We start from the raw sequence: 27481 nt of genomic DNA on the forward strand, positions 1-27481 counted from the left end.
CTCTTCTAGCGCCACCATGAGGCTGATTCTTGCAAAACACATTTTTGGACACTGCTCCTACAATTTTTGCCCTAAAATCACGCAAATCGGTACACAGTATGTCTACACTCATTTCATCAACTTGGATCTGCGCCACCTTCAGGCCGATTTTTAAAACACATTTTTGGACATTGCTCCAGCAGGTTTTGCCCTAAAATCACGCAAATCGCACAGTATCTCTACAGTCATGTAATTAAAACGCATCTGTCCCATCTAACGCCACCATCAGGAAGATTTTGAAAAAAAAAATGTTGCCCTATTTGTGGAGATAAGCGACCAACGGTCGCTTATCTCCCGATTAGGGAGTCTTACTGGTATATTCCATCCTGATTGTCTGAGATTGGCTTTCAAAGTTTGTTGCGACCGGTCGCACTTACTATAAAAACCTCCACCAGGCCCTGTCCGTCAGTCCGTCTGTCTGTCACACGTCACACTTTTGCCCTGCTCATATCTCCGCAACCGTTGCCCCGATCCATGCCAAATTTTGCACACATACTCCTTGCCTGCCAAATCACAATCTCCCATCAATTCACACAAGACCCTCTTCTAGCGCCACCCTGAGGCTGATTCTTGCAAAACACATTTTTGGACACAGCTCCTACCATTTTTGCCCTAAAATCACGCAAATCGGTACACAGTATGTCTACACTCATGTCATCAACATGTATCTGTCCCATATAGCGCCACCTTCAGGCCGATTTTTTAAAACATATTTTTGGACACTGCTCCTACAGATTTTCCCCTAAAATCACGCAAATCGGTACACAGTATGTCTACACTCATCTCATCAATATGGATCTGTCCCATATAGCGCCACCAACAGGCCAATTTCTTCAAACACATTATTGGACACTACTCCTACACATTTTGCCCTAAAATAACGCTGCGACCTGACAGTCGCGTATCTCCCTATTAGGGAGTCTTACTGGTAAGATTGGTCCGTTTTGAACAAAATGCCCTCAAATCACAAACGCAGAGTGCAATTCACATGAAATCGCGCACACACTTTCCCACTAGGCCAAGGAAGAATTTTTTGAAATCAGCCTCATGGTGGCGCTATGACAGGCCAATTCGTGGTTTTACCTATAACTCAACCGATTAGTTTCAAACTTTGTAAGCGCACTCCCTAGCGGCCAAACATCAGCCTTTTATAGCACCACCAGGAGGCCGACTTATGTAAGACACATTTTTGGATATTACTCCTTCAGATTTTACCCCAAAATAAAATTAACACAAATCAGTACACGGTATCTCTACATTCATATGATCAAGACGGATGTCCATATTAAATATTTCGGCATTCTGATTGGCTAAGATTGGCCTCCAAACTTTGCAGGATTGATCCGTTTCAAACAAAATGCCTCAAATCATGAACACAGCGTGCAATTGTAATGAAATTGTGCACGCACATTTGCAAAAGGCCAACAAAGAAACTACACAACAAAATGTTCAAATCAGCCTCATGGTGGCGCCATGCAAGGTCCAAGATTGGTGAAGAACACATGCCACCCTTTGTACATTGGCCTATTATAGCACCACCAGGACGCCTGGCCTGGTGGAGACCTGTGCTCGGAAGAGCACTGCTTCTATTTTTTTTTTCTTTTTTTTCCTACATTTTGTCAAAGCATTTTCAAAAAACATTCCCCCAAATCTAAGATTTTCATGAATAAAAAACTATAGGCCTATAATGTTTTTTACATTTAATAAATACATAAAATAAAAGATGATTAGAAATTCCATAAATTAGAAAACAAATGTTTAAGAAGTTTTGAAAATAGCCGATCTACAAGCTCATAATGCAGAGCGAAGCAACGCAGTGTGAGCTTGTAGATCTGCAATTTTCACTAGTTTGGGTCCCAGGGCAAATGTCTAATTTCTCTTTTGGGTCACGGGCTAAAACGCTTGGGAACCGCTGCCATAAATACTGGTTCAGGTCATAAACAGGAAACAGTATTTTCAACAAAACAAAGAATAATTCCCAAGGAATTGAAGTAGGCTATCCCCCACACACGCACCTCACATGCACATATGGGCTTGCTTAACACATGATTGACCCTTAACCCACATACACACATACTGCATAAATGTCACACACAGCCATAAGGCAATACATTGATATGATCACTCGACTGTTCTCTTTCAGACCTGTTCCACCGCAATCGCCAAAAGAAGCCTGGGTTTCCGAGGCTAGTTCCAACGTAATGGTCATTGGTCAGTGAGCCATCATTGCATAGGCCTACAGTACAGGTGCGGGGACAAACACGTGGTGACCAGTGCCACGTATACATTTATCTTGACCATTAGTCTCATGTACTCTCATGCACACGCGTAGGACATGTGCATGATCACTGAGGCCCACACACATATATGGGAATGTACAGATATATGTAATTGCTACTGATGTTAGTGCTATAAAAACCCTGCAGACCCCAGAGAAGGGGCCCCTGTCTTCGACTGCACTTCGAGGACAGGATCGCCAAGCTGACTGATGCAAGTGTATTAAACCTTTTTCCTTTTGTACAAAGTCCGGTCTTTTGTCTCATCGGTTCAACCGCTTGCGCCAAACCTCAGAGACTCCTCCTTAATCCAATATACTACAAATTGGCGCACCAACACGAGACTGAATGAAAGCATTATTTTTATTAGCTAGAGGAAAGAACTCGTCTTGATATATAGCCTATATGCATATTTAAGCAAGTGGTAACGGTTGAATGGTGGAGACCATTGAAATATGCACAGTCAACTTACCGTTTTCCGGCGGTGTATCCGGAAATCAAAGTGATTGATTGATTGAAGAATTTATTAGAAGTTTGCAATAGGAAAAAAGGTACAGTTTCATGACAGTACAAATCACTGGTACAAGGTCAACTTAAAGGAGATCCTAGAAAGCTCTACAGCTTATTTCCACAGGAACCACACTTTAAGTATCTCATATAACATTGAAAGAACATAGTACTTTATCTAGGATAACATCAATTTCAAAAGCAGAAAAAGCAAAACATCAAATACAAAGGCAGAAAAAAGGGGGGGGGGGGGGTGGGAGCACGGGGGCTTAGTCTATTTACAAGTCACGGGTAGCAGCCACCTGAAGGTGACTTTTCATACCAATTTTGAAGCAGGCTAGGGATTTGCTCTCCTTTAAGGCTTGCGGAAGGGCGTTCCACATGTTGGTGTTATAGCAGGAGAACGAATTAGAGCCTTGTTTAGTGTTAAATCTACGTTGATGATGATTAGTGGAGCTGTCTCTGGTGTTGTGATAGTGAATATCTTTGACCTTTAGGATGTAGTTTGTCAGGTACATGGGTATCTTGGAGGTGTAGTGTATCTTGTACACCAGGCCCATTGCTGATGTTGTACTCTGTCAGCTACTTTGAGCCACCCACGCTTTCGTGGTGATCGGTAAGGTGGGCCCGAGGAGGAAAACCAAGCACAACCCTAATTAGTTTGTTCTGTGCTGTTTGGAGCTTTAACTGTGAGGCAGCTGGGGCATCGCGATACCAGACAAGGACTCTGTAATCAATGAGGGGCGCAATAAGAGCACCTCCTAGGGTCTTTCGAGATTTAATATTGATCAGCGGGACAACCCTTTGCAAGAAACAAATTTGTTGGTTGACTTTATTGATTACCTTGGTAGTCATTTTTTCACTGGATAGGTTAGCCTCCAGGATGCAACCCAGGTAGCAGATGTGTTTTTTTCTTGCTATCACAGTCACCTACTTTAACTGTGAAGTTCTCAACTTTGCTAAGTAAAAGTATTCTACTCCTTATGCAGAATGTCCCATTTCAAGTTTACAAATGTATGAAAATCTTTTGAAAATAGCAGATCTACAATGCATTGTGAGCTTGTAGATCTGCTATTTTGCAAATGGCCGAAATGTTTGGCTGAAGTGGTTAATGTAGGCAATGTTTTGTAATAAAAAAAATCTAAATCTACAAAGTAGCCAGTGATTAAGTTTTCATATAGCAGTAAGACGCCCTAAAGGCACATGGGCGCATGCACATGGACACGTGCACGCATCCACCTGGGTGATAGCAGACTGCTGGGAGAGCACTGGCGCTTTGGCATGGGTCCATGCTGGGATCAACTTTGACCAAAAAAATGCACAGGTAGGTTGTTTAAATCCCCTTCTCCACTACAGAGCCGAACCAGAACTAGAACCAGATCCTTCCAGAACCAGGAACTTTCAAGAACCCGTGAAGTCCAAGTTCTGCTTACGTTTCCATATAACCAGACCTAACCAGGAGGGTCTCAAAAAAGGTTTCCAGAACTCAAGTTTAGTATAGGCCTACTACATCAAGAGCAGGACCTAAAAAAGGTTCCCAGAACCTTGTCTGAAACCGGGCAATGCCCCAAAAAAATTGTTTCAGGTTCTGGAAAGTTCTGGTTCCGCCTCGTTGTGGAAATGGGGCGTCTAACCACATGAAACTGACACAATATGACTATAGGGGCATTCCCAGATGGGCTTAATATTGATCACATCAGGGATCTCCATATGGGCTAAAATGTATGCTAATTAGTAAGGCCAGAAGGGCCTCGGCCTCGGCCCAGGTGAGAATGCCGAGCTCGAGCTGGTTGAGTCATCATCTTGATGTCAGAACAGGTCAGCTCCTTCTGCTGAGCTGGTCAAGTCATCATTGTGATGTCAGAACAGGTCAGTGCAATGGATTCTGTCTTTGCCATTCATTTCATTTGCATCATTGTGATGTCAGAACAGGTCTGTGCAAATTCATTCTGTCTTGGCCATTCATTTGCAACATCATTGTGGGAGCTGTGTCCAAAATGTGTGTTTCAAAAATCAGCCTCATGGTGGCGCTAGAAGAGGGCCATGTGAGAAATCAGGGGCGGAGGTTGATTTCCATCCAAGGAGTGCGTGTGCAAAGTTTGGCATGGATAGGGGCAGCGGTACACCGGAGATAAGAGTAGGGCCAAAAGTGTGACGTGACGTGACGGACAGACAGACAGGGACAGACAGACAGCCGATGTAGGTTTGCATAGTACTTGCGACCTGACGGTTGCAGTAATATTCGCCTCTAGTGGAGTGGATGCAAAAGTACCAAAAATTGGAAATACTCCAGTAAAAGTGAAGTACTTGAGTAAATGTACTTAGTAACTTTACACCACTGGGGCTGGGCAGTGGGCACACGCGTGTCGTGTGGTGTGTGAGTGCGCGACTGACAGTGCGGAGAAGCGTTGCATTCAGCTCAGTCAGTGAAGTCCAGTGGTTGTGTAGTGCAGCTGCCTGCCTGCCTGCCTGGTGTTTTGCACACACACACACACGCACACAACACAAGTCAGAGGCACACAGTCCCAGACAGATAGACACACATACAGACACACACAGAGGCCGCCTGGACTTCAGTCATGTCGGAACAGGTGGCGTCGATGTGCGAGCAGCTCATCAAAGCTGTGACGGTCACGATGGACCCATCATCGAGCCAGATATACCGGCTGGAGGCCCTGAAGGTAGCATGTCCTGCACGGGGCTGGAAGCACGCTAGCTAGCTAACGGTTAGCTAGCTGTTTCTGTGCTCCACACGGGTCGTGGTGGTTCTATTCTGAAAAGGGAAAAGGCGACGTGTTGCTCAAGCTAAAAAAAATAAACCCAAAAATAGAAACCAAATAAAACAAATGCATTGTAAAGGTTTAGGCGCGTTTAGAAGAAGTGTACTCACTTCTTTTGCATTAAGTAACTGTTTTGGGGCATGGTTTTGTAGCCAGCATCATGACAGCTGGCTCAGTGTGGCACTTAGCAAGTTAGCTTTGGAAATGGTGCATGTAGTAGCAGCACACACTGTCACTTCATTCATTCGTTGTGACCACTTGTGCAAGCTTTAGAATAGATATGAATACATAAAAGTTCAGGGATGTAAAGTTTAGGAGACAAACGTGGCATGGAAAGGGTAGCTGTGCCAAATTGCAATGCAACGTTGCTCTTGTTTTCTTACCAAATGTTCTCATTGATAAGTTAATTATAGCCACCATCCATGCATGAAGGCATGCATGCATATAGGCTGCTGCCTGCTGATGTTGACATGATGCAACTCAACGTTATACACACTTTATAGACGCATGAGACCACTAAAACAGGACATTATTCCAATGTTCCAAAGACATAAGGAATAACTGCTCACTCTTATCTGTGTAGGATCAATCAAAGCCATTTATGATTGCATTCCTTGAGTCATATACAACTGGAGAAGGACTTCCACAACACAACATGAAAAGTTGGAAAAGTTGCAACATGCTCTAAACATGACTTGCACTTGTTCATCTTGGGAGCTTATAAACAATTAAACCCCAGCATCCCTTTTCTGGAGGGAATATTCACCAGAAACAGCAGATCTACAAGCTCACGATGCGACACATTGTGAGCTTGTAGATCTGCTAATTTTGAAAGCATAACATGAGGCCTACTCATAGATCTGAAGTTCTCACTCATAGGGGGTCCCCCGCAAAACGTGTTAAAATACCATCACAATCATTTAAACCCCTTTATCCATTTATACGTTGGCTATTCAAAAATAGCAGATCTACAAGCTCACAGCGTGTCACTTCATGCCACACTGTGATCTTGTACATCTGCTATTGTTTTTTAGAAAAATCTCAAATGTTTGTACATTTTTAAATTTCCGGTGGTCCCTGACACATATTTTCAGATGGGGTTCCGTGGGAAAACGCTCATCATTTGGGGGGGTCCTTGACATGAAGTTTTGAAAGTTTGAGAAACACTAAATGGTCAGCTAAAATGTTAAACGATAAAGCTTTTGGGCTTTGAATTGGGGTCCCTTTTTACAACTCATACTCATACTGTTGTGAACATGTTCTATGGCGTAATTTTTAAATACCATAGAACCCCAATGTTTCAGATATTTCATTAAGACAAGCCATGTTTAAATCCCAATGCCTCGATTTCTTGGCTATGTAGAACAGCAAGAACATACAGTAGGTTTAGAAATATAATACACATAAGTCTACCGTACATATTGTGATAATTGTTTAGGAAACGTGGCACTGGTGTGGAGGATTCCTTTCACGTGCAGGTTTCACAAATCAATGATTGGGGCGTCCTAAAGAAAAAGTTCAGTCTTGAGATTTCTTTTTTGGTTTAATCCCTACCCTACTGCTGTTTTACAGTATATACCGGTATTATACTTTGATAATATTTTGAATTTATCAATATCGCTTCAGTTTAACTGCTTAAACTTAGTAAAAAACGGACCTGAGTTGCAGTGTACTTGGTGCGATATTTTCTAGATTACAGTACAGAGTACACCAAGTGTCTTCACAAAAAATGTGGCACACACATACATCTCTGACAGCCAAATATCTCTGAAAAAAGTACAAGCTCCCATTGCGTCACGTTGTGACACGTGAGCTTTTTTGGTGAATTTTCCTCCAAGAATAGGGATGCTGGGGTTTAAGTGGTCATGTATAAAAGTTATTTTCGATCTGTCCTAATGGAAACAAATATTCTCTCAAGTTTTCCTTGTGACATACTGTATCTTTACATATTTGACATAAATGTGAGGTAGAGTAACAATGTAATTCAGGGGTGCAGTGGATGAAAACAATATTTACAGGGAGCCAAAGTTGTAACACGTAACATTTGTTGTAGCTTGCTGAGCCTGATCTGCATGGATTAAAGTTCTCAGTCGCCACAACTGATTTTCTGTCTTTAATGGAAGCATGTCATGCACCAAAAATAGGCTATCTTGCAAATATTAATTATTTTAAGATTAAAGAGTTGTTGAAGAGGTCAAAGTAGCAGAATACATGTTCAATATACCAGAAAACACTAACAAACTCTGGATATTTCATAAAAGCAAAAGCTTAGATCCTCTGTGATTTATTCTACTGGTCGGCTGTGTGGCTACCAACATCATCACTATTTATTTTATTTATTTATTATTATTTGCGCTATAATTGTTCATGAAACAGAGCACTAGTGTTGGTGTGGGTGCTTTTTTCGTGCTTGCTTCACAAATCAGGGCTAATTTCCCTCTGCAGATAAATATGTTCAATCTTTTCTTCTTTTATTATGTCAACAGTTCTGTGAAGAGTTCAAAGAGAAGTGTGCGTTCTGTGTGCCGTGCGGCTTGCAGCTGGCCGATAAAAGCCAAAACGCCGTGGTGAGACACTTTGGCCTGCAGATCCTCGAACACGTCATCAAGTGAGTGGCCGAACAGACGTGTTTCTGGTTGATTAATTTACTATTGTGCATGTTCATACCGAGATAACAATACGATAACGATGTATCGTGCAGCCCTACCATTCTCCCATTCTCACACACACACACATTCATACACCGATGGTGGAGGAAACTTGTGCTTGTCAGGGTGGGGGTGGGGGGGGGGTCCTCAATTCAAATTATGATTATTTGGGGGGGTAGAAAATTGTGAGCCCTTGCAGTAAGACATTAAAGCTACAAGGATAACACGAAAAAGTCCTGGGGACTTGTTTCATGTGGTCCTATTTATTCAATTCATCAACATGGCATACAAAAAGTAAATAGTACTAAGTAAATGATGCGTTTTTAGATATAGTAGCGCTTTTTATCCAAAGCACTTTACATAGATTGTGCAATGTGCATTACATTCACCCATTCACACACACACATTCATACACTGATGGCAGAGGAAATCGACACGTTGTGCCAAATGGAGTGAACGAAAGTATAATGTTTGTGTTTGCATGACAAGAGCAACACTGTTCTGAAGTGTTCTATCATGTGGGTTTAACCCATTCAGAACGGGTACTCTATATTGTGTATCATTATTTTATGCTTTAACTATTGAAAAATAGCAGATATACAAGCTCACAGCGCGGCACCGAGTGCCGCGCTGCGAGCTTGTAGATCTGCTATTTTTGAAAAATCGTGAAAATTAGGATGTTGACCCGATTCTATAAGTGTCTTTTGAATCCTTCTAAGATTTTTTGAAAAACCCATGTTTCTATGTCAGCAATCTGGCCAGCCATCGTCAAAGAAAAGGTCCTTTTCACTTAACTGGAGCTCAATTAGTCTGTTCTTGAGAGACTACTATGTCAGTGGTTCTCAAACTTTTTCATGTCAAGGTCCCCCAAAATGACATGTATTTGGCCACGGACCCCCATCTCAAAATATCTAGTTCCGGGGACCCCCCAGAAGCAAAATTTGAGTTACAAACGTTTGCTCTGAAAATACATATATTCAAAGATTTGCACACATTTTCACGACTTTTTTCAAAAATAGCAGATCTACAAGCTCGCAGCGCGGCACTCGGTGCCGCGCTGCGAGCTTGTATATCTGCTATTTTTCAATAGTTAAAGCAGTCAATAATCCTAGGCCCTAAATGTGTTTAACGTCCTTCCCGGGGAGCAGGTTCAGATGGAATGACATGCCCCAGACAGAGAAGGTGCAGCTGAAGAACTGTGCCATGCAGCTGCTAGCAGAGGTAAGCCTGATTATCTTTAGCCCATTAACTCACTCAGGGCTAGCGATTAATTCATTACTTCTGTAGCCAGTGCCAGGGTTTTCATTGTTTTTTCTGAGGCTCCATGAGCTGAGAGAGAGAGAGATGAAGCAGGGACCCCCACTACATATTGCATAAAATTGTGTTAAGTTCATAGATTTCTTAGACAGCTTAGACTTGTTTGACAGCACTGTCATCATAATGGAGTAATGTGTATTTTCAGACATTAACCACTTGAACTGTCAAATACTGCTCTTTTCCCTCTACAAACCTCTTTAAAAGATAGTTGCTGTGAGGCGTTGTAAGCTTGTAGATATGCTATTTTTGGCTAATGCTCCACTCAGAATAGGGATCATGCTAGGGATCAAATGGTTAATGTAAAAAAGATGATCCTATCACACAAAGATTTGGCTGCCCCCCCTCTAGTAACTCTGAGGACCCCCTAGGGGTCCCGGACCCCCTGTTGAAGACCCCTGGACTAGAGCTCCTCGAACGTTGACCAGTAAGTAAAGAGTTTTTTTCTGATGCATGTTTTTGATGTTTGATTGGCCAGGGAACACATTCCATAATGGAGGAGGAGAGTCACATCAAAGACGCCCTGTCACGCATCGTGGTTGAAATGATCAAGAGGGAATGGCCTCAGCAGTGGCCAGACATGTTGAAAGAGATGGAGTCTCTGACCAGTGTAGGGGTGAGTGTGACTCGTGTGTTCTTATCGTGTTCTTATGTGTCCACCGTCTTAAACATCTTTCAGGTCAAGGACCCCTTAGCTGAGAGAGAGAGAGATGAAGCCCCCCACTTCTACATATTGTATAAAACTGTGTTGCAGATTAAACTTGAATGGATATCTTCATAGGTTCACATTCATCCTAAAATTGTATTGTATTTCTTCTGGTTAGAGACATTTTTATCTAAGCCAGTAAAAAAAGAAATGCAATAAAATTGGAGGATGAACAAATCCTGAAGAAATATTGCTATTGGAAATGATGCTGTATCATGAATGTTTATTACATTGGTTCCCAACCTTCTCTAAGATTTTCGAGGAATACAAATTCCTTCAGGCTGATAGCCACCTCCGCTATCGCAGATTTTTATTTCTCGATAATGACCTCTGAGCCAGACGTTATCCCTTACGTAACACGTCATAATGGTGACAACCCTGTGTGTGTGTGTGTGTGTGTGTGTGTGTGTGTGTGTGTGTGTGTGTGTGTGTGTGTGTGTGTGTGTGTGTGTGTGTGTGTGTGTGTGTGTGTGTGTGTGTGTGTGTGTGTGTGTGTGTGTTAGGGCATTCACCAAATATTTTGGTCAATTTTATTTTTGGTCAATGCCCCTGGTGGATGAATTTCTTAACTCAAACCTTTTTAGGTTGTGACCCCCAAAATAAACATATTTGAACTGGGGACCCCCACCCTGACAAGCACTTGGAATTGTAGGTATTACATTTAATGTGACTCGGTTCCACAGATAAATATTGTGAAAATAGCAGATCTACATTGTTGCGAGGCGTTGTGAGCATGTAGATCGGCTATTTTCTCAATGTTCGCCTCTTGCTTACTTAATATTTGACAGTTTGGACAGTCCTGTCGAATATTCGACCTTTTGAATACTTTGAGGTTGAATAATTCGAATACTGAAAATCACTATTCGTGAATGACCTAGTGTGTGTGTGTCATGCAGGAGGCCCAGACGGAGCTGGTGATGTTGATCCTGCTGCGCCTGGCGGAGGACGTCATCACCTTCCAGACGCTGCCCACCCAGCGGCGCAGGGACATCCAGCAGACCCTCACCCAGAACATGGACAGCATCTTCAGCTTCATGCTGGGCATCCTGCAGATCAACGTGGACGACTACCGCAAGATGGTCAGTGTGTGTGTGTGTGTGTGTGTGTGTGTGTGTGTGTGTGTGTGTGTGGGGGGGGGGGGGGGGGGGGGGGACCTTCACGCCCCTCTGCTATACCCAGGGTTCCCACAGACAGGAAATTCCTGGAAATATCTTTAAAGAGGTGGTGCCATAGTTTTGTACTTTTTCTGGTTTTCATGTGTCTAGGAGGTTGACAGTAATTCATTAGACCCCCTGGTGTGGTTGTTATGAGCAATTATGCATTCTCTTTTTATTTGGGTTTTTAGCTGGAGGATGCCACCTGCTAGGTTCCAAAAACACCCATACTTATTACATCATAGAATCAACCCCTCCCCTAATTACCATTCACCCAACACATGTGGGTGTGGCTAACTTCAGCTGGGTCACCACCACCCACCATGACAACCACGCATACCAATGAACTGGTGGGTTTGGCCACATAAAAACATAATTTTAACTCTTTCTGTACACTTTTTTGGAAAGATTATTCCTCCTAGTATAATCATAATAGTAGATAATCATGTTTTATTGAGGGGTAAATCATGGCACCCCATCTTTAAATGAGAAAGAAAGAAAAACTGTTCTCCAGGCCTGGAAGAGGTTTGGAAATAATCAAATGTTCTGGAATTTTTTTGGATATACATACTTTTGTCTATTTATTTTGAAAATGTTGACTTGTTTCTCACATTGTGAAGCAGTAATACAAATTTAATTCAAATCTGTTTTTTGGGTTTCTTCTCAATGTGTCTTTTTTTCTTTCCTTGTCCAGAAAAACGTTCCTGGTCAAGAACTTCAGGTGAGAAAACAGGGCAATTGTGGATGCGTGGTTGAAATATAGTCATTTAATTTTGGTCAAATTTCATTGTGGTCACTTTTACACATGCCTGATACTTTTACCTAACCCATTTAGACCTCAGGCCGATTTTAAAAACGACTTCTAAATCCTCAACAATTTCAAAAACATGTGATACACCTAAATGGGCTGATAAAAATAAATACGAAAATGGGAGTACTTTGTCCACCACTGTCTCTCTCTCTCCCCCTCTCTCTCCACATAACAGGCCAGAGCTCACTGTCGTGTGGCCGTGGTGACGCTGAACACGCTGGCGGGGTACATCGACTGGGTGTCTCTGTCCTACGTGACCAACGAGAACTGCCGCCTGCTGGAGATGCTGTGTCTGCTGCTGAGCGACACGGAGCTGCAGCTGGAGGCCGCAGAGTGCCTGCTGATCGCCATCAGCCGTAAGGTCTGTATCATACAGGCCTGTCACAATTATTACATCATCGTCTAATCGCAATTATTTGACATAACCGCAATGATGTTGTCATAATCGTCATAATGGTTTCCATGTTGGAAAATGTATTTACAAACTAGCCTGGAATCGGACGAATCCGCCGGTGCAAAGAATTTTGCCCTTGGCTGATTTGGGTCTGGCCCCGCTCAACTCATATCCACGCCGTGATATAGTCTGGCTACGCAAGGCTAGTCTCACACAGTGACCCCAGCGCAGTGTTCATAACCTGGACAGAAAAAAAAAATCTTGTCGACTACCTCTTATCACTGATGAAAACTAAACTATGATGACTAAAACTTAAAGGAGTAGTTTACCCCCAAAATGACACTTTCTATTGATTACTCACATCATGGAGACTTGAGTTCAATAATACGTTTGGTTGGTTGCACTCGGGTGTTCTGAAAAGAACAGGTCTACAAGCACACAACGTGTCGTGCTTGAGCTTGTAGACAAATGTAACATGATGTAACATCAGCCATTAGTGGCCATTAAGGCCAAAATACAATTATGTCGACAAAATTAACTGTAGATTTAAGCCCTTTGCACACAGGCGCGTTTATCCGCACGGATAAAACGGACAATTTCATTTTTTTAAAAGAAAACAATGATTCTCTACGACCTCATGCGCACCCGATCCGAATTAGCCGTGCGACGAGTGGCTGCGGCCGTGCGTTTTTTTCTTGATCGAACGCAGTTCGATTCGTGCGTCTTGTCGCATGCGGTAAAAAACTCATCACTCCTTTTATGACTCCTTTTGGGATCCGCAGTGCAGATTCCGCACAGCATTGCACACCAAATCCAATGCGTTTTATTCATACAGCAAACGGAAGAAACACAACTGTCCTGTGTGCAAAGGGCTTTAGTCGACTATAATCTTATGATATTTAGTTGACTAATTTAACTAGACTAAAACTAAAATATGACACAAACTAAATTACATTTTATTCAAAAGACTATGACTAAATCAACAAAATCAAAATGTAATCGTTGAGTAAAAATGTCATAATCGTGACACAGCCCTGATCTGTGAATAACCCTTGATGGTGGACGGTTAGAACTAATAAATACACCGTGTTGTGGTTCTCCTCACACAGGGCAGGCTGGAGGACAGGAAGCCCTTCATGCTGCTCTTTGACGACGTAGCCATCGACTGCATCCTGTCTGCTGCACAGTGAGTACCTGCACAGAGACCACACGGAACCATCCCTCCTAAAGACTTACACTCGGGGTGCGGGCCGGTTGCTGTGCTCAGTAAATAGCAGATCTACAAGCTCGCAACGCGTTGTGCAGCTTGCAGATCTGCTATTAACCTTGTGCAATGCCGGTGTGCAACTAGGAGTGGGCTATATGGAAAAATGCAATATCACAATATTTTTCCAAGCGGTGTCACGATACACAATCTTATCACGATTCTTTTTCATGTTGGTTTTTATGGTTATTTTTCAAGTTACTTAAAAGTACAACCACCTACAAGGTAACAAACTAAAAGAAAAAGGATTAACAGACCATTTAGACCAGTGGTCCTCAAAGTGGGGTCCAGGGACATTTGTATACTGTTAGATTTAAGGGGAGACCTTGACATTGTAAAGTTTGAGTACTAATGATTTAGACCAAAATGCAGATTTAAATGAATTCTACAATGAATCCCTATATTAACAATTCAACAGGATTTTTTTATAAGGCTCCCTCCCTCATTGTATCACGATATATACGATATCTCTGAAAAGGCGTATCGTGGAGACATTGTATCGTCTCAACGATATTTATCACCATATCGCCCACCCCTACATGCAACTAAGCATACATCAGGCTTATCAAGCCCACTGTGGTCCCAACGTTGTTGATTGGTTTGTGTGTGTCTGTGTGTGTCTGGTTGCAGGTCTGCAGACGGAGCAGCGTTATGTAATAACTCCTCTCCCACACAGTAAGTGATGCCACCAGGTTATGCATTGTGCATTATGCATTGTGTGTGCATTGTGTAGTGTCACGCTCTAAAGGCACTTTATTCTCACGCGGGAAGCAACTGACACGCCTAGTATTTCATTGTCAACGAGGGAGGGGCGGTGGCGAGCGTCCAGGTACGGAGGCGCGTTAAAAGTTGTCAGTCGAGAAGGTTACTGGTGCATTTAAAAAGCATCTTTGTCCAAAGCGCTTTACAATGTGCATCACAAACACGATTCACTTACCCCTCCCGATTCGATACGATCTCGATACCTAGGGTGCAGGTTTGATTTATATTGCAATTCTTAATTATTTTGCGATTCATCGATTGTTGTGATTCGATACTATGATTTATTGCAATTCTTCTCCCCAAGTTAATTTGCTTTTTTTATACTAGAACATTTAAAACAATACTAAACAATGCATTGAAGTGTATGATTAAACTTTTCATGGTCTATAATATAGACTCTATATTATAGACGTCACTAATAAATACTAATAATACATATATTAATAATAAATACATTCATTAAAATCTATTCTTAGCCTTACGATAGGCGCCAATGCAAGGCACCAGCCTGCTCATAGGGAGCAGTTAGTGGTACAGTGTCTTGCTGGGGGGGAATCAAACCACCTCCTGAGCCGTTGCCGTACAGAGTTGAAATGTGTTTCGCCAAGTAGAAACCACGCAGATCCAAGCGAGTACGCAGATGTATTACCGCTCACCGTGTGAAGAGAGTCTTTAATCTATTTTAGCCCTAGAATTATTGAATGCTTTAACTATTGAAAAATAGCAGATCTACAAGCTCACAGCGTAGCTCCGAGTGCCGCACTGCGAGCTTGTAGATCTGCTATTTTTTTTAAATCATGAAAATGTGTGCAAATCTTTGAATATCTCATTTTTAAAGTGAACATTTGTAACTCAAATATTTGCTTCTGGGGGGTCCCTGATACAAAATATTTTGAGACGGGGTCGGCGGCCAAATACATATAATTCTAGGGGTCCTTGGCGTGAAAGAGTTTGAGAACCACTGACATAGAAACATGTGTTTTTCAAAAAAACCTTAGAAAGATTTAGAAGACACATAAAATCGGGTCAAAATCGGGTTAAGATTCAAATGTTCACAATTTTTCAAAAATAGCAGATCTACAAGCTCGCAGCGCATACCCGGTCTAAATGGGTTTATAGAGATGGGTATGAACAAATGGGTGTGGAAAGGTGCAGTCTCTACCTGTTTGTGTCCTTCTTTCCACTGTAGACCAGCTGAGACGAGAGCGGTGGTGGAGAGGCGCTACGCCTTCCTGAAGAGACTCTGTCAAGTCCTCTGTGCACTGGGAAGCCAGCTGTGCTCCTTGGTGGTGAGCACTGTTGATTTTGACACCAAATTTTGATTCAGTTTTAGTCATATTTTAGTCACCCGAAATGTTTTACTTTTAGTCTAGTTTTAGTCGACTAAATCTACTGTTGATTTTGTCGACTAAAATGTATTTTTGGCGGGCTGTGATGGCATCGAAATGGCTGATTTCCACTTAGCTGCATCCCAAAAATAGATGATCTACAAGCTTGTAGTCCCCTTGTAGTCCCTATTTTTGTATTTGTTGACGAAATTGTCAGTATATTTAGTCATAGTTTTGGTCATGATAGCTTAGTTTTTATTTAATTTTCCTCAGTGAACAAAGGTAGTCGACAGACATTTTTCGTCATAGCTTTAGAATCAATACTGGTTGTGAGAGCCAACCTGATTTCTATCGATGATAAACATTTTACAAACAAAGTTGTGCTGTTCATGAATGAAGAGGTTGTACTGCGTTCTGTCCACAGGGTGGCGACGTGGAGGTGGAAGTGCCTGTCAACCTCATCAAGTACACAGAAGCTTTCCTGGCCTTCACCACACATCCCAGTCAGGTGGGACACAGCAATGGAAAGATGTTTAATGATGGTCATTAGTGTTGGAAAAACTACTCACTTTAGTTACTTAAGTAAAAGTGTCAATACTTTAGTGCAGAAATACTCTGTCTGAAAAGTCTAGACTTAAAAATGTAATTAAAAGTACAAAAAGCATTGGTATCAAAATGTACTTAAAGTACCAAAGTAGAAATTACTCATTATGTGGTTGGGGGTTCGATTCCCGGCCGGGTCATACTCATACCAAAGACTCTGGGAAAAGAAATGGGACCCAGTGCCTCCCAGCTAGGCACTCAGCATCAAGGGTTGGATTGGAGGTAAATCCCTGCGACATACTATCGTCATGTCCATGGGTGTTACTTGTACATCAAGCTGCCTCACTACAAAAACAGGAGATAGGCTTCTGCCATATGGGCCTCATGGCTCGGCAAGGCTTACTTACTTATTTACTTACTTACACACAGAGCTATTCCCGGGCTTGAAAGCTATAATATAACGTATAGGTGGTCCAGGACTAAATGGGTTTGAAATAAGACAGCCAAAATGATCGAGCAGTGGGCAAGCATGTTAGATATGAAACTTTGCATTTTATGGCCATAAAACATCACTTATTAAGCTCTTTTCTGTTTAACACGCTCCTGCAAATTTGTTCTCTCTCTCTCTCTCTCTCTCTCTCTCTCCAGTTTTTAAAATCCTCCACCCAGATTACCTGGGGAACCGTGTTCAGACACGAGGTCCTATCAAAGACGGCGGTTTTGAAGGAGATGGCCGTCAAATACCTCAGAGCGACCATGACCAACCTAGTCAAGGTGCCACATGTTTGTCTTAACAGCACCGTAAACAGTTCTATCGAGAATAATGTCGTAGATTAGAGATTATCATGATTGATTGTGTGACGTTATAGAGTAGATCATGTGTTCATTGATTATATTAATATCTAGCGCTTATGATACATCATTGATACTGGATAGCTTGTAGTAGTCTAGATGTCGCACTAGGACTGAGTAGCTATTGTTTTGGTAAAGCCTATCTTGTTATGGTACAGCTCGTCCCAGAGGCCTTGAAGCCACACAGTATAACTTAGTGTCTGACCATTCTTCTTGGCAGAACTACTTTACCACGGTCCAGAGTGTTAAACTGTACTTCTGTCCATGATATCATGTTACAAACTTGACCACCACCACCTAATACATTGTCTTGTCTCCTCATTTTCTCATTGATTATTGATTGATCTGAATTCCACCACACTACTACTCCATCCAGTACATGTGTAAACGGAGTGTTTCTGTTCCTCTCTAGACTGGCTTCCCCTCTAGGAATGACAGTCCAAGCTGTGATTTCTCCAGGTTGGACTTTGACAGTGATGAAGACTTCAACGCCTTCTTTAATTGTAAGAACTGCGGACACAATCTACAGTACACTCACCCAGTTTTGGGCCTGAGAGGCTTAATCCCGTCAAATGGTGGTCCGTGGCTCAAATGCAGAATAAATAATGGATCTTGATATGAAAAGGGTTGAAAACCACTGGTTTAGGACAGTGGTTTCTCAACCTGTGGGTCGGGACCCTAACCCCAGGGGGGGTCCCCAATTTTATTTTGGGGGGTCCCCAGATGATTAAGTGAATGTGAAACATTGTTTTCTCACTCAACAGTGAACAAACCAACATAACGTTTAAGTGTATAGAGGGTATCTGCACATTTGATTTCTAGAGTTACAATTTAAGGACTTTTTAATACCTCTAAAATGACAAATGAAACATTGGTCAAATCGTCAAATATTAGAGGCTGACATTGTGAAAATATCCGATCTACATGCTCACAACGCCTCACAACGCGAGGCGTTGTGGGCATGTAGATCAGCTATTTTCACAATAGAACCGTGTTATAGAAAATGTAATGCCTCAACTCTTAGTGCCCGTCAGGGCTGTGGGGGTCCCCAGTTAAAATATGATTATTTTGGGGGTCGCGGCCTCAACAGGTTGAGAACCACTGGTTTAGGATATCAACGCTAGTGTGGGTACTGTAGGGCTCCTTTTCACACTGTCTGTGCCCACAGCGTTCCGAGGCCAGCAGAGCGAGGTGGTGAGGAGCTCGTGTCGCATCGTTCCCCAGGAGGCCTTCCAGATCGCTGCAGAGTGGCTCCAGTACCAGATCAACAGCCCCATCGACACTGGCAACACCACATGTAAGTGTGTGTGTGTGTGTGTGTGTGTGTGTGTGTGTGTGTGTGTGTGTGTGTGTGTGTGTGTGTGTGTGTGTGTGTGTGTGTGTGTGTTGCTTGTGATGCATGCTACTCATTCCATGCCATGGACGTACATTGACAGATTTCTTATGTACAGTAAGCCCTCAGTCAATGCCATGGATGTACCTTCCTTGACATTTATCATTTTGACCACTAGGTGAAGCTGTTGACTAAGCCAAAAGCATTGGCTTTGACTCTAGGCTCCTCTGCAGTTGTTGATAAATGTGTGTGTGTGTGTGTGTGTGTGTGTGTGTGTGTGTGTGTGTGTGTGTGTGTGTGTGTGTGTGTGTGTGTGTGTGTGTGTGTGTGTGTGTGTGTGTGTGTGTGTGTGTGTGTGTGTGTGTGTGTGTGTGTGTGTGTGCGCATGCGTTCCTCCCTCCCTATAGCTAAGGTTGCAGAGGGTCTGTGCTCGGTGCTGTCCCCCTCTGTGGTCCAGTGGGACGCCCTGACCGTCTTCATGGAGAGCGTGATGGGCCAGATCTTCAAAATTCTGGATGCGGAGGTACCAGAACCACTGTTATCAAACATCACTAAAATTAGTCCCCCCAGGAATCCGCAGAGAAAAAGTCTTGATTCCGTGGAGAACAATCATGATTCTGCTGAATTCTGTGGAGAACAATTCTTGATTCAGCGGACATTAAAAACCAACCTAAAAGTGATTGATTGATTGATTATTTTATTAGACAAAAATGGAGTATAGTCAATACAAGTGAAATGTAGTGCAGTACAAGTACAGTTAAACACCCTGCCCAAAAGGAACATCCCAAATAAGACTTTTTACTTTTTTACGTTGGAAGCCCTGACCAGTTATTAAGCAAAAAATGATTTAGTTTTAATAATCAAGTAAAACCCTTCATGAAATAGCTACAATTAATTGTAATCGATGGTTAGAATAATCAAATATTCGAATAATCGTTTTTTTTGCCTCACAGCCAGAAGGTCCTGGGTTCGATTCCCGCCGAGGTGCAGACAGACAGGGATATGCGCCTGTCCTCTGTTGTCTGAGTGACGGAGCCCAAGGCTTAGCTCGGCCCGGCCCGCGTAGGGTCGTGTTCGGGCATAATTTGAGAACTATGCTGTTGTGTTGTGTTGTAGAGGTTGCCTGTAGACCAGGGCATGGAGCTGCTGCAGGCGGTGTTGAACTACGACACCCGGGACCCCCTCCTCCTGTCCAGTGTGCTCACCATCGTCTCCACGCTGTTCCCCTTCGTCACGCACCGGCCAAACTTCCTGCCCCAAGTCCTCGTCAAGGTCAGTTACTTCTGGTTACTTGTTAACATAAGATAATAACATTTTGGTGGAAAGACATCGCTGTCAAAGCAACAGTTTGCAAGAGAAAAAATATAAACAATTTAAACACTAGTATAAACACCATCAGCAGTGCTAGTTGAACTGCTTGTTTCCTAGCTCTACTGAGCGAGCTGAGAAGCCATTGTGTGTTCATAATATATATTTTTGAGGAAGCAATTTCTCATCCAGGCCAAAGATTGGGCAAGGAGGCCATGCCATTATTGGGCTCGTATATACTGTATTTTGTCTCTGTTGGGTGGAAACCTCATTATGCCCCAAAACTCTTACCATTTTCAGGATTCAAATTCCAAAGTAGCAGATCTAAAAGCTCAAAATGCGTTGCTTTGTGCCACATTTCGAGCTTGTGTATCTGCTACTTTTGATGCTTTTGTTTGACGCTGTAGGATGATCAAGTAGGGCATACATTTTCAAAAAGTTAGAACGTGGAGATGAGAGGTTTCTGCCCGACAGCAACGCTTTATTCGTAGTAATTACACTGGCCCATTCAGTTAAAACTTCAGTGTTTCCCCTACAGTATATGCATTTAACAGTAGCGGCCTGCCACGCCTTGTCTTTGACCGTCACAGCTTGACTTTTATTAAAATTCTATTTTCTTTCTTGATATGAGGCGCTTCGTGAGCTTGTGTGGCTGCTTTTCAGCAATGTAGGCCACCACAGTCTCGCTAGAATGTGTTTGTTTTAGCGTTTTCACAATGATTTCAAGTTCTTGAGCTAGAGAAAACGAGGACACTTGAAACAGACTTCAGCATAAACATTTGTCGTTCATTCGCTGCTTTTCTATGTGGTTAAACGTGCAGGTTTCTCAACTCGTTAAATAGCCCACTTGTCGAAGCAGCAGACAAACGCTGGTTTTAGCTGGAGCTTTCCAAACGTAGAGCTAAGTGCACAGTGAATTCCACGCTGTACCATCTCTGTCCCAATCACCAGTTACACTCCATCCTAGGGGGAAACACTGCACTTTGCTTACAGAAATTGCTTACCTCAGCTCAGCTCGGTTGTGTGTGGGATATTTACCTGCTTGTTCTTTTTGCCTCCAGCTCTTTGCTGCCATTACATTTGAGGTTGTCCAGGAAAGCAAGGTGAGCAGCTGTTAAACACACAAGAATAATAATAATACGATTTTCGCTGTTTTCAAGAGCGAAAATATCCAATTTTCCGATGTGTGTGATGTGCAGGCGCCTCGGACCCGGGCTGTGAAGAACGTGAGGAGACACGCCTGCTCTTCTATCATCAAGATGTGCAGAGACTACCCTCAGTTCATTCTGGTGAGCTCTCTTCACCTTGGGTCATGGAAGGACAGGCAGTTTAAAGCAGTGGTTCTCAACCTTTTCAGGCCCCCAAAATAATCGTATTTTAACTGGGGACCCCCCACACCTTGACGAGCACTAAGAGTTGAGGCATTACATTTTGTATAACACAGTTCTATTGTGAAAATAGCAGATCTACATGCTCACCACGCCTCACAACGTAGATCTGCTATTTTCACAATTTCTTCCTCTAATATTTGACAATTTGGCCAAAGTTTATTTTGTCATTTTAGAGGTACTAAAAAGTCCTTAAATTGTCAGTAATGCATACTGCATATACCCTCTATACACTTAAACTATGCAGTATGTTGGTCTGTTTGAGTGAGAAAACAATGTTTCACATTAAGTTAATCATCTGGGGACCACCCTAAATAATTTGGGGAGCCCCCTGGGGGTACCGACCCACAGGTTGAGAACCATTGGTTTAAAGCAAGGACTTTATGGACACATTAGCCTGACATCAGACTGAAGACTGGATGCTTCATTCTGACATGCCTTCGTGTTAAGCTTGAAGCAATGGCCATAGCAGAATAAGCTGTTGGCAGAAATCTTTCACAGACACAGCCCACATACTCGGTTACGCTGCTCATCCCACAAATGCATGTTCCTTACAAATGGGGCACCATACAAAAGGGAACGGTATGAACGTTTTTAATGTTATCTACAGTGTATTTATAAAAATAAAGTTCTTCAGATTTGGCAGCTCCCCTGTAGTAACTCTGAGGACCTCCTAAGGGCCCCTGGACTAGAGCCCTTCTGTGGTCAGAAACAGGCATGTGTGGTCATGCTTTAATTTAGCAAGATATGAATATTATATCTACATGCAGAGAAGAATATTGCTGTTGCGGCCTGGAGTGGCAGTGATAAATGAAATATTTGCGGGTGTGGGTGGGTATGGTCAGAAATCAAGCGGGATTAAGAAAACAGTCGTGCGCAGGGCTCTACCGTAGACCACCTGTTGAAGACCCCCGTCCTAGCGATCATACATTTGAATCTCTTATGAACGTTTATTTATTTATATTTGTTATCACGCCGCAGCCTTGTTTCGACATGCTCTACAACCACGTGAAGGAGCTGTTCTCCAACGAGAGCCTGCTGACGCAGATGGAGAAGTGTGCGCTGATCGAGGCCCTGGTGCTCATCAGCAACCAGTTCAAAGACTTCAACAAGCAGAAGGCCTTCATGGAGGAGCTGATGGCGTCCGTGGTGAGCCAGTGGACGTCGGAGGAGATGACGCGGTCAGTGGGTTCACTCTCTGCCTCTTGATTTAGGGGGCTGCGACTGTTTCTAGTCACCCCGATCTGGGAACCCATTCGGTAAATCTACTTTTTGGTGTAGAAACAGGAACTCTTATTCGACTATCTCTCGGACGGGTGCTTCTGTGTTTATTCCTGCTAACAACAACACTGCAAGTTTATCCCATTAAGACCTGAGGCAGATTCTACAAATGCCCTCTAAATCAGTAGATGTACTAGCTGGCAGCGCAGCACGATATGATGCAAAAATCTAAAATGACACAGGTGCTTTCCCGGTTTTAACACATTGAGGGCTCTATTATGATCCAGGTCTTATGCCTTATGCCTTAACTTCTTTGCCTTTTTTTTACTATTTTGAAACACATTTTTAAATACTTCAAATGCTGATCTACATCTGCACGTTGTGAGCTTGCAGATCAGCTATTTGAAATATTAAAAAAAAAATGTATATATATTAAAAAAAGGCAAAGAAGTTAAGGCATAAGGCATAAAACCTGGATCATAATAGAGCCCTGAGTGCCTAAGACTAGGGATGGAGCTCAAAACACGAGCCTGTTACATACTCAATAAAATATTTGTTGAGTACCCGGTATCAATAAGCTTTGGGCTTATCAAGCCTGTTATCGAGCATATAGCGTCCCATGACATCATGTTTAAACAATCAAGACGAGGCGATTATTACTGTACTACTATTCCTAATATAAAGCCATTTAACACTTATTGCACATTAATGAATGGTTGTTTTAATGATCTCTCTCAGTCACAACAACTGGCCAATAATAAAATATACAAGTTCTGTTCAGAATCATGTCTTTCCACTAATTATTAGAAAACGCTCAATAGTGGTCTTGATAAAAGCCTGGCTCAATAAGGATCGATAAGGTGCTCATTATCAATAATAATTAACAAGCTTCATCCCTACCTAAGACGTCCAGGAACGTTTTAACGTTTCCACTCCTGGAGTGCCGTGGGAACCTTAAAGGAGTAGTTCACCCCCAAAATGACCTTTTTTCTATCGCTTACTCAGCCCATGGAGACATGATGTACACGGTGCCCTCGAAAATCAGGTAAAAACAATAGGAAAAAGCCTGGGCAGTAATCTACATTAATTGGATTAAAAATGATGCCAGTCAAAGTGTTAATGGCTTAAGGCAGCGGTGCTGACAGTTGCTGCCAAACAGATGCGTTTCTTTCTTTTTTCTTTTCTATCCGTTTATTTTCTTGATCGCTATCTTCTGATTAATCCAATAATTCGAAATCGATTCGTACAACAGTGTCTCCCAAATATTTCTGTATTTCTTTTAGTTTTTTGTGTTCACACACCTTTCTATTGTTGTGGATGGATGTGTTCCAGGGTGCTGTGGGACCCCGCCCAGTTCCTCACCTTCATCGGTGCTGATCAGCTGCTCAGTGAGCACGACACCGATGACACTGCAGCCATTAACAGGACCAGGGTAGGACATGTTCTTTACTTCAGGGGTCTTCAACGTTTTCAGGCCAAGGACCCCTTAGTTGAGAGAGAAATGAAGCAGGGACCCCCACAACCTGTTCATAGATTCCATATAGTTTCATTGTTTGACAGCACAATCATCAGTGTATTTTGAATTCATGTCAATTTGTGTTTTCAGATACGTATTTAACCACTTGAACCGTCAATACTTAATAAACCTGACATTCTTTTTCCCCTCTACACCAAACCTCTTTTCCAAAAAATATCAGATCTACAAGCTCACAACGGCTCGCAGCGCGAGGCGTTGTGCTATTTTTGTCTAAAGTTCTCAGAATATGGACACTAAGTGGTTAATATAAAAAAGGAGAAAAGGGTTTCTATGACAGATTTGGAGGACCCCCTGTAGTAACTCTGAGGACCCCCTAAGGGGTCCCGGACCCCCTGTTGAAGACCCTTGCTTTACTTAATAATACACATTGTGACGTGTTTTAAGCTTGTAGATCTGCTATTTCTGCAATTTATTCGGAAGACGTTTGAAAATGTTTTCATCATGGAAACGATTGTGACTATTATGCAAAAATAATTGCAATTATCTCAAATAATTGCGAATATGCGATTATTATTTAACCAGTCCTGTGCCTGGGGGTGTGCACCGTATATGAGGGATAGACTGTAGGAGTCTCAGAAGTAATGTTGGAGAATCCAGACCGGTGCCCGCTGGGCAAAATAGTCACCATTGATGTCCCGTTTTCAATATCCGTTGTCTGGTTGTCTGGCTCTCTTTTATGCCCATGGTGTTCCGTGTCCAGGCCAGTCTGTGATGTCATCTCCAAATTTGGGAACTGTAGTGATGTCAGTCAGTGATGCCAGTGAGTGATTTCACAGTTGGGAATTGTTTCAGCAAGCGGCTGTTACCATGCTGTTTAGTATCAGTGATGTCAGCATGCAGACAGGCGGTCAGACGGTGGAAGCCGGATGGACAGACATTCACTAAATGAATAGTTAGATAATTGTGACAGGACTAGGTGACGTCAGGATGATTTCGGTCTACAGTATATTTGGCTGCTTGGCTCTTGCAGGCAACACTGATGGTGGTGATGGAACATTGACTACAAATCTTTTGTCTTTGTGTGTGTGTGTGTGTGTGTGTGTGTGTGTGTGTGTGTGTGTGTGTGTGTGTGTGTGTGTGTGTGTGTGTGTGTGTGTGTGTGTGTGTGTGTGTGTGTGTGTGTGTCCAGTTGAGCTTCTGTCTGTACACCATGCTGGGCGTGGTGAAGCGGGCGCGCTGGCCCGCCGACCTGGAGGAGGCCAAGGCCGGGGGCTTTGTGGCGGGCCACACCTCCAGCGGAGCGCCCATCTACAGAAACCCCTGCACCCCCCAGATCCTGGCCCTGCTGCCCAACCTGCTGGCTCTCATAAGGTACTGCACTCTACGGCAGCTGCAGAGCCATGTGCTAGCCTAGCACCCAGGGATGTTGCAACGAGGCTGCAGATACAGCTTAGGACAGTGAATCTTAAACCTTTTAATTGCAAGAACCCCACAGTTTGATGCATATTATTAGTATTACTCTAATCTATGAACCCATAACGGTCCATTTGGTTCTTAACTATCACTCATTTAAAGCTGGGGACCCGCTTTAAACCCCCTCGAACTGGTGGCTTTAGATAACATTTTTTACACAAATTTATATCTGTCTCACTGTTAAGAACACCCAACTGTCTGTCTGTCTGTCTCACTGTCAGAACACAACAGTCTGTCTCTCTGCCTGTCTCACAACAGAACTCACAACAATCTGTTCGCTCCAGAGAACATGGCTCGTCTGAGTGAGACCTTCAAAAGGGCGTACGATGTGATGGATGTGGAGAAGAACATGGTTCTAGGTGAGACTCACTTCAACTCTACGTACATACTGTACCTCCCCCAAGGTTCTGTACTAGGCTCCCTCCTGTTTCCCCTCTGTGCTAAATCTCTTTGCCTAAAATAGTCAATCTACTGTGTAAGCATGTAGTAGCCTGGAACCAGACCAATCCGCCTGGGCAAATAAAAAACGTGCCCTTGGTGAATATGGGTCTGGCCCTGCTCAATTGTGAATCCATTTCCTCTCCCCCAAAATTTGGGGGAACCAATCAGGGCCCTGGCATTGGTCTGGTCTAACCAATCGTGTCCAGAGCCATTTTTTTACCCCACCCCTTGGAAATGAAAATTCTGCTCGCGAGTCCAGACTAATATCCGATACTATTTTCACCGCAGAATAGGGATGCTAGGGTTCATTCATGTGGTTCAACGTAGTATTTTTTTTTAATGTCCCATTCCAAAAATACAATACATATCATCGTTGTCGGGTGGAAACCTCGAATCTCCAAGTTTCAAAGTCGGCAGCTAAAGGCCTGCTTCATTGTACAAGGCCGTCGCACAAAAGTAGTGAAAACGGCAGACAACGCCTCGCGGTGCGAGGCGTTGTGTGCTTGTAGATCGGCTGTTTTCACTAGTTTAAATCATTTTTAAAATGATAAATGCAAAACGAACCGTATTGGACATACAAGGTTTTCACCCGACAACGACATGTAATTTATAAATATGCAAACATAGCAAATGACCTACAGGCATAAAATGCACACCCTTATGCATATCTCAAATGCATGTTTCCATGCAAGTCTTGTTTTGCCTTATTGATTGAGTCTCCAGATTATTTCAGTAGAAATAAAAACCGTTGTGATGTTGTGTTTTTTAGGGCTTCCTCAACCTCTGCTGGAGAGCGCAGACTCACCTGTGTATAAAACGCACCTGGAGCGCATGCAAGGATTCTTCTGCACCTTATATGACAACTGGTGAGGAGACTGTGTTATTTCCTTTCCTTCCTTTCCTTTCCAGGTACTGCAGCTGGGGCCAGAAACATGAACGCGCATCTACAGTAGGCTTCTTTGTATTGACTGCGCATTCATAGCGGAAGTGCTCGTTCATGACTTGGAGCCTCAGCGCGTCCATGAAGAAACTCTGTGACGCAAAACGCGTCACTTAGGCCCCAAAATAGGCTCCGCCCATCACATTCATAACACGGAAGTGCCCTCTCTATACTTATTATGACTATGTGTTGTCTCCTCTTCTCTGTAGCTTCCATATCCTGGGGAACGCAGGCCTGTCGCTACAGCAGGACTTCTACACCATCGAGGGATTGGCTGGACAGATAGTTGGCTCCGCCTTCATCTCTCTCGACTACGTGCCTGAGCGCAGATTCCGCCCTTTGATTCATATCCTTAATAATCATCCTCTGGTGTCACCCCTGTAAATATCTATGTCATATTGTGCTACGTAAATATGTAACCCCCCCCCCCCCTGCTGTAGACTAATTGCCCACCCCTGCTGTAGACTGAAAAAGAATGCACCAAGTATAGTGCAACTCAAATATTATCAAAGTATTCAGAGG

The 27481-nt window shown here is 43.0% G+C and overlaps 1 protein-coding gene across 1 annotated transcript in view; it reads left to right on the plus strand.

Moving 5' to 3' along the window:
• Positions 1-5355: 5355 nt before the first annotated feature.
• Positions 5356-27481, plus strand: part of xpo5 (exportin 5) — a gene marked incomplete at its 3' end in the record, with an annotated part of 29606 nt that continues 7480 nt past the window's right edge. Inside the window, exons 1-24 of the mRNA XM_080740128.1 lie at positions 5356-5503; positions 8089-8210; positions 9399-9471; positions 10043-10180; positions 11167-11349; positions 12119-12145; positions 12411-12596; positions 13739-13815; positions 14524-14568; positions 15860-15944; positions 16408-16491; positions 17175-17300; positions 17791-17881; positions 18547-18675; positions 19119-19234; positions 19828-19983; positions 21081-21122; positions 21219-21308; positions 22389-22588; positions 23961-24060; positions 25295-25476; positions 25837-25937; positions 26789-26885; positions 27169-27322. Of these exons, the coding sequence (XP_080596254.1) occupies positions 5402-5503; positions 8089-8210; positions 9399-9471; positions 10043-10180; positions 11167-11349; positions 12119-12145; positions 12411-12596; positions 13739-13815; positions 14524-14568; positions 15860-15944; positions 16408-16491; positions 17175-17300; positions 17791-17881; positions 18547-18675; positions 19119-19234; positions 19828-19983; positions 21081-21122; positions 21219-21308; positions 22389-22588; positions 23961-24060; positions 25295-25476; positions 25837-25937; positions 26789-26885; positions 27169-27322 (2706 nt within the window). The 5' untranslated portion in view covers positions 5356-5401. The remainder of the gene's footprint in view (positions 5504-8088; positions 8211-9398; positions 9472-10042; positions 10181-11166; positions 11350-12118; positions 12146-12410; positions 12597-13738; positions 13816-14523; positions 14569-15859; positions 15945-16407; positions 16492-17174; positions 17301-17790; positions 17882-18546; positions 18676-19118; positions 19235-19827; positions 19984-21080; positions 21123-21218; positions 21309-22388; positions 22589-23960; positions 24061-25294; positions 25477-25836; positions 25938-26788; positions 26886-27168; positions 27323-27481) is intronic.

This window comes from Nannobrachium achirus (assembly GCF_963921795.1).
Source record: "Nannobrachium achirus genome assembly, chromosome: 13".
In the NCBI taxonomy this organism is placed as follows: domain Eukaryota; kingdom Metazoa; phylum Chordata; class Actinopteri; order Myctophiformes; family Myctophidae; genus Nannobrachium; species Nannobrachium achirus.